This window comes from Schistosoma mansoni, chromosome W, assembly GCF_000237925.1.
Source record: "Schistosoma mansoni strain Puerto Rico chromosome W, complete genome".
NCBI classification, from domain to species: domain Eukaryota; kingdom Metazoa; phylum Platyhelminthes; class Trematoda; order Strigeidida; family Schistosomatidae; genus Schistosoma; species Schistosoma mansoni.
Window position 1 is genome coordinate 56,658,085 of NC_031502.1, and position 8,714 is coordinate 56,666,798.

Sequence of the window (8,714 nt, forward strand, 5' to 3'; positions counted from 1 at the left end):
ACTACTCACTAACTCCCTGTGAATTGTTATTCGCTTAGATGGATAGTAGACATTTATACAGTACATTTATTTCTTGATACTAAATAATGTAACACGCACATGTGAAATGTTTTGATGTTCCCTGCTGATTGATGATCACCTGTCTGCCTCGCCTTCTACCACACATGATATGACTGTGCTTAGAGTGTGATTTCTTGTTTAATGTGTTGTGTGATCACACATTTCAAGTATATTGATGGATGCTATTTGAGCGATAGTTGAATGAGGTAATCTGACTCCTATCATCGTCTTACGATTAACTACAGGTTAATGAACGACTAAAGGATCAATAGGTGTTGATTCTTAGATTGTCCTTCATCCATCACTGTGTTGATTCCCAATATACGTTTTCGGTCCGACAGACAATTCGGGGTGTGATATTGATCAATTCATCAGCTTTACCAACAAATTACCAAAAGTCGTATCATGAAAATATTCAACATCTATTCATCAATTCTAATTTTTACATTATCGACTATTGAACGTTGGATAAAAGCTTGATATTGAAACATACATCGGTGATTGATTATTGACTAAGGATGAAAACCAAATGACATTCACGAGACTATCTCATTTTATTACAAATATCATTTGCAAACAAAATCACTCCCCTCATTTCAATTATTTTATTACTGTGGATCGAATTGCATTTGAAATCCACTATAAATGGACTATACATTTCGACTAGTATTCGGTGTTTTGAGTCGATCAACAGAGAATGATGAATGTCGGACACCGATCATATTATAAATTACCGAAATTGAGTTAAATTTGTTTTCATTGATTGTAGTTAAACAAAGAGAATGTTATAGATGACACATCGGTTCCCGCACTCACCAATAAGGTGTAACTGTCGTTTACATAAACTTAATATTCATTCACAAAATCCTTGACATCTAATCGTGTGGTGAAATATTTTGGGAATGATTTACGAAGTTCTATTACATGAGAACCATATTGCACGATCTCATCTTTTCATTTGAAATTTCCTTCCAGACTCAACTCAATCGTCACTAAATTACGTTCTATCAATTGTTATAATCTTTCAATAGGAGGTATGATGCATAAATTTAGAATTGGAAAAGTGGACAACTTGTGGACACAGAGAGTAAGGTACAACTTGGAAAGGTTCAAAGAAGCATCAATTAATCAACGACAGTATTCAGATAATGAAGATATTTTTACTTTGAATGTAAGCAGATATAATCTTTGTATGCTTTGTTCGTCATCATGTTACTAATAACCCGATAAGAACTCCTGAATATCACTGTTCTCAGTCTTGTTATCTACAGTTCATTTTTCTTCCTTACATAGCAGTTCAGTAACTTGTTTCAGTTTATAGCTTCTACTCTTATCGGTGTCGAGGCTATGACTATAATCCATAAAGTGATCAATGTAGGACTGAGCAATCGTTTAATATCTTTCTCATTTTGTATGCTAGAAATTTTATGTTTTCTAAGAATTGAGAGTATCCTTCGGATAAACTGTCGATTCCCACATGTTTCGACAAAATCTCTTTATGATATCATTAATTTTATTCACGATTTTGTGACTGTCGAACTGAATACACATTAGTTTTGGAAGAGAATCTCAATGATTCACATCCAGTAAACAGACTTTAACTCTATTGACAGGATGTTTGTTCACTTAGTTTAGACGAATATTTCCATACGGATAATGATGATGCATTCCAACATTGCACATAGTTGATAGCACACTACACACCTGTATTTTTCACTACAATAGAAGTGTCTTTTCAAGCTATTCGGTAATTAAAGGGCGGAAAACGTTTTTCAAGCCGGTGATACATGAAGTTATCTTATCCCATAGAACCATATCAATGAATAGGACTTCTGACTTGTCGCACCACAGTATATACACTGCAATCAGTAAACTACTCTGTAGATTATAACAGGCCCATTCAACTATTGTATTATTTGTGTGTTCTCTGTAATTTAGACATTTAATCCACTTTGTAAATTTATGTGAGTCTGAATGAGACCCATGTGTCTGCACATCAATCTTTCATCTATTCTCTGATTGGTTGTAAGCAAAGACAATCAATAATTTATCCCCAACCCATTAACACTCATAAATATATATGGATTTTTTAACACTTGTGGGACACACACACTCACTCACTTGTTTTCCCTGTGTGCTTGCTACCTGTACACTTGAGGATTTTTACCAAAACTTCAACAATAAACTATCTCTATAACTGATGTTCAGACTTTTGAATAATGTCGAGTAAACCGGTAATTCTGCTAGGAGATTTACTTACTTACTTACGCCTGTTATCCCTCGTCGAGGAGCATAGGCAGCTCACCAGCATTCTCCATCCAACTCTGTCCTGGACAAGCCTTTCCAGTTATTATTCATCCTTTTCATATTTGCTTCTATTTCCCGGTGTAATGTGTTCTTTGACCTTCCTCTTTTCCGCTTCCCTTCCGGATTCCAAGTTAGGGCTTGCCTTGTAATGCACATTGGTGATTTCCTTAATGTATGTCCGATCCACTTCCAACGTTTTTCCCTAATTTCCTCTTCAGCTGGAAGCTGGTTTGTCCTCTCCCATAAAACGCTGTTGCTGATAGTATCCGGCCAATGAATGTTGAGTATTTTGCGTAAACAGTTGTTTATAAATACTTGTACCTTCCTGATGATGGTTGTATTAGTCCTCCACGTTTCAGCTCCGTACAGTAGGACTGTTTTGACGTTCGTATTGAAGATTCTCACTTTGAAATTAGTTGATAATTATTTTGAGTTCCATATGTTCTTCAATTGTAGAAATACTGCCCTTGTTTTGCCACTAGGAGATTTAGCCTGTTTTAAATATTTAGTCAACAGGATATTATTTATTTATTGAAGTCAAATATAGAGGAATTAATTTTCTACAAAATGGATTAATCTATGGGAGGCTCCATCTTAGATTTAAGCAAATTTAGTCATACAACATGGGAGTTCTCCATAAATGTGAAATTAATTTGACATGGCAAAATTATTTATATTAGCAAAACATAAACCCCATTTTACATGTTTCTTTGTGTTTTCATCTTCTATTTTACTTATTTGCAGGTACTTGCAATTACAGTTCTTCAGTTTGCGATCACTTTTGGAGGAACGTATTTGTTTATTCTAGTGTATGTAATGTTTCTGTTTAGTAAACTTGAATCAAACTTATTTTTAGTCAACAGATCAGTGAGTGGATTAAACATCACGAAACAATCTTATGGGTCTCAAGGTAAGAGCCACTTACTTTACTATCATTATTCATTATATTAATAATAACACTAATAAAATGAAAATATGATGGTGTTCCCCATTAACGCATCGATAGGCCTCCACATTCACAAAGGAAACAGCAAGATTCTCAAATGCAACACGGAGAACACCAACCCAATCACACTTGATGGCGAAACTCTAGAAGAGGTAGAAACATTCAAGTACCTGTGGAGCATCGTTGATAAACAAGGAGGATCGGATGCAGATGTAAAGGCGAGGATTGGCAAAACAAGGGCAGTATTTCTACAATTGAAGAACATATGGAACTCAAAACAACTCTCAACCAATTTCAAGGTCAGAATCTTTAATACGAAAGTTAAAACAGTCCTACTGTACGGAGCTGAAACGTGGAGGACTAATACAACCATCATCAGGAAGGTACAAGTATTTATAAACAACTGTTTACGCAAAATACTCAACATTCATTGGCCGGATACTATCAGCAACAGCGTTTTATGGGAGAGGACAAACCAGCTTCCAGCTGAAGAGGAAATTAGGAAAAGACGTTGGAAGTGGATCGGACATACACTAAGGAAATCACAAATGTGCATCACGACTCAATCCTTAACTTGGAATCCGGAAGGGAAGCGGAAAAGAGGAAGGCCAAAGAACACATTACGCCGGGAAATAGAAGCCGATATGAAAAGGATGAACAGCAACTGGAAAGAACTGGAACGGAAGGCTCAGGACAGAGTTGGGTGGAGGATGCTGGTGAGCTGCCTATGCTCCTCGACGAGGGATAACAGGCGTAAGTAAGTAAGTTCCCCATTAAGCCCTTGTTAAATTGACATACTGTCAATACGATTCAGTATCATTATCCATCAAGTTTACTCACATATACATTCATATAATATTGAATGTCTGTCACGATGGTACTGATAATCTGATAAAATAATGAATTCAATGAAATGATTGAAATGATATTATGTTGATAAAACTTTCAGTGAAATCCAAATCAAACAAATGGTTATATTGTGATGTTCTCATTATAGTTCTAATATACCTGATCTGTAAGAGGACAAAGAACTTACTACTATACTTACTTACGTCTGTTACCCCTCATGGAGAAGCATACACTGTCCACCAATGTTCTCCATCCATCTCTGTCCTAGACAACGCTTTACAATTCTTTCCAGTTGCTATCCTTCCTTTTCATATCTACTACCAATTCTTGATGCAGTGTGATCTTTGGCCTCTCATTTTTCCATTTCCCCTCAGGATTCCAATTGAGTAACTGTTAAATTGAGATCTGATTATTTCAGATTAATCCATACCCTTCATATGAATTGGTAATCCACATTCAGAGTTTGTTAGCAAATTTGTATGCACAACACAGATAAGAAGATGAGATTGTGAAGGGATGAGTGAAGGAGAGGGAGTATAGTTAAATAAATAGATGAATAAAGATAAGTGAACGAGAGTGGTACAGAATGGGAAAAAGAGATCAGTAGAAAAAATATAAGCAGAGAGGATTCTTACAGTAGAAGAATCTCCTTTCATTTTTATGAAGAATGTGGAACGAAACTACAAAATGACATCAATCGGCTTCTATTCTCAGTTGTGTCTGGTAAGATATCAAGCTTCTGAGTTGCTCTATCTCTCAGACACCGATCAGAGAATAGTGATGGGATGATAGACACCAGTCCTGTACAGCTTTCATACTACTGAACCATGTCATAGATCGACCATCTCTCAACTTTCCCCTACCACTTCCAGTCTCTGAAAATGAAGCACGTTATAGAAGTCACTGAGATCACCTTCATAGCACATATTGACAGATATACTGGATTTTTTAGCACTTCACCAGATTGTTGAATACGGGTCACGGATAAACAACAAACACTGATATTGTCTTTTCAAATAGTTAGCTAGATCTATCTGTTATCCGATCTGCACTAGTGTGAGAATATTGAAACAGGCCAATATGAATGGAAGATCTGTTTTTATAAAAGCTCATTCAGAATATTCATCAACACTCAGCTCAATTGAAAGCTGGTGTGTGATTTGAGGAATATACATAAACAGAGAAAATGCATAAAACGGAATAGAAAGTGGAGTGAGGTAAAACAATGACAGATGAATTAGATAGAAAATAATTGTGCTTTTAGTTAGTAGTGAAGTGGAGACGGTAAATCTATCTCTCCATAATTATTCATTGTCATATTTATGAGAAGGATGTGATACTGTGGAGACTTTCAGACAGAAGCGTGTGGTTTTATTAAGGAGCAACTCTCTGAATCATTGTACAACAGGTCTAATTCTCAAGTAGTGAAGCAACATCAACAATAAACATTATTTCATTGAGTGCTGACTAAGCACACATATAAACAGGTTTCCTAAAACATCTCTGACTAGGCTTTCTACGTTCTCACAGCACGAAGATCTCCACTCAAAGCTACACATCTCCATTATATCAAAATATAATTTGTAACTGTTATTGATATTCTTATATTTATCACTACGTTAATATTCTTATCAACATTCTTCACTATCTATAGCGCCATCTACTTAGTTCTTCAATTAATTTGGATGTTTGTTCCAGCATTATCACGGAAATATCCATACAATATAATGTATTTAATACTGATGGTAAGTAGTAATTCATTCAAAGTTTAGTTAAGATTCACACATGGTAGAAGTCTGTATATTGGATTCAGTTTATATATCCATACATCAATCAATCAATCTATCTATCTATCTATTTGCCCAGTCGCTCCAAAGATCATTATCCAACTAGTCACTTAAGTTTTGTAAGAATTAGCAGTCATAGGAAATAAAGATTACTCTTTCAGTTACATTGTTGTGATTTATTTCTTTTCGAATTACAGTGCCATCTTCATATAAGAACGGTGTAATTGCATTATCTGTTATTCACTACTGTTATTATCACTATCTTTATTATTTTTATTATTACAGACATTATTTTCAACCGTTGCAATCGCATCGGATGCAACATCGTATTCCGAAGTTACTGTTTATGCTATGTTCGGTGTGTCGGTGAAATTATTTAATTTCATTATTTACGTCGTAACTATTCTAAAGTGTGATTTCACCAAATATCACACCGTAAATCTGTTTGTCACATTATTTACAGATTTGGTACTATTAATTGGACAGAGTCTTTACTTCATATTGAAGAACAATAATGTGATTATGTTGTTTGCTTTTACTAAATTGATGTCTTATTGTGATTCTGTAATTAACTCTATGTTATCATTGGTTATGAATGTGCTAACACAATGATGATTAAGCTTTTCAGGTTATGTAGTTTCAGTTTTAATGGAGATATCACATATTCAATGGGGCTCGAACTGCCAGTATTCAATGGATTTAAGTAATCGATATATATATATATATATATATATATATATATATGGTTTGTTTTAATTCAGACATTGTTTTGAGGATAACGAAATCTTCATGGATACGTTCGAAATTCGTACATGTTCAATAACCTTCATAGTCATCACACAATAGTTGTTTGAGTTCAACGCAATTGTTGAAAACTATTAGAAAGTAAATGAACGGTTGTGATTCAAATGAATTGAAATGATCAGTTTATTCCTCTATCCTTTCATAACTACTCAATACCTGTAACTAAAAAGAAAACACCATTTATTATCATCTTCTTAGAATGAAGTTAAACATGTGGTCTATTAGATACAAACTAAAAGGCTTGTCGGTAATGTACTCGTTGCTACTCCTAAAAGCTCTGAATTATACACACTTCCTAAATGTTTGTGAGTTCATATTCCTGTGGGATCTTAAACTGATATAAAATAGTTGTCCCATGACATCTTCGATTGATTATATTCCCTTGGTTGATATCAATCATTGAAGAGTGTAAGATGTATGTGAAATTTCATTCTCTGAGCTGAATGATTTCAGCGTAATACACGATTAAACCATTCAAATTGGAGAGTGAAAATCCACTAAAATCATCCACTCAATCTATAAATCTTCTCCACTTTCTCAAAACAACCTTCACTTGTCATTCTATTGATTCAAAACTGAGTTAATGTTTATGTTGGTGAAAGTTGATCTGTCAATCAACGTTTGATAGAAAGTGATTCATAAAATTACATATTCAATTGTTTATACTTAATTTTTTGTTTAATGTTAAATCAATAATTGTCTGACTTAATTGATTTTTGATAACCTGAAACTTCTTTCGACACATTTTCTCTCCATTTTTTATTAGATTGTACTAACTGTTGCTGGTGCAATTGCTTTACCATTCACACTTTTTGTAAGTCAACTGTTTTTACATTTGATGGAACATCCTCAACTAACTATCAAACACGTATTCTTTGAAAGTCAATGTTGTATAATATATTCATTTTTAATTATTGTTTCATAATTATATAACCAATACTAATAGCAATTTGAAGGCTTGCCAACACTCCATTTGAACGTGTGAATTTGGTCACACCATGTTGTATATTGATTGAAGTTAGACTTGTAGACCATTGAATCCTGGCTCAGCGGTCTAGATGTCAGACGTGCTCGTACAAGATCCGATGTCCTGAAAATGATCGTGATGATGGAATTGTGGTTGCGTACTGATAAAAACTACCATACTAAACAAAACAGATGTTCGGTGCATCTAAATCTCACATGGTTCGCTAACTCACATCAATTCATGATCTTACTAAAATCCGAAATTCTACACAACACCCATACTAGTACTTTCAAATTGTTCGGCAACTGACTGAAACTCATATTTTTTTGATGAGAAGTGTATATTCTCAAGTAAGTTATTCAACTTCTTCATGATATTACTGATACATAAAATCATACAATATTGACTTCGTAGTTGATGTTAAGTCTAACACAATCGAATCAAAAAAGAAATTGGAAAGAGGAAAATTCAAATACAGGCTACGACTTAACAACTAGTTTATGTATACATGAAATAATTCAAGTATAAGGTTCCAAGTGATCTTGGGATTCTAGAATCTTCTGTGTAAGGTATTTAACATGGAAATGAATCCAGTACTTGATTAACTAGATAAGAAATCTTAGCAATTCAACTATAGTATGAAGAATAGTTTTGCAAATATTCCGAATCTGCTTGTACATACTCTTACATATTCATAATTTCTTTTTTATAGAATTTATTATGTGAAGTGAAAATGGTGTTTGGAGGCGGTGAATTTCGGTACAAGCAAGCGGATTTAGTATTAGCAAGTGGAATTCTCTACAATTGTTGGTGGAGTTTATTTTTGACACTAATGTGGATATCTTCGTCTTTAGATTACAACATATTGAACTCAACAAATACCACTTTATCTAACGTTAAAACTTCAATTTATTTAATAACTCTAACCAAATTAGATGAACATGTATTCCCAGTGGAAACATTGGAGGAATATTTGTTGACGACAATTCCTTAA

General features: G+C 34.1%; 1 protein-coding gene across 1 annotated transcript; it reads left to right on the forward strand.

Annotated features, from left to right (window-relative positions):
- Positions 1–1,099: 1,099 nt before the first annotated feature.
- Positions 1,100–8,714, forward strand: Smp_160300 (hypothetical protein; the record flags this gene model as incomplete). Its single annotated transcript, XM_018790257.1, has 3 exons — positions 1,100–1,231; positions 7,520–7,567; positions 8,433–8,714. 3 exons carry the CDS (start codon positions 1,100–1,102, stop codon positions 8,712–8,714), a joined length of 462 nt encoding a protein of 153 aa, XP_018655618.1.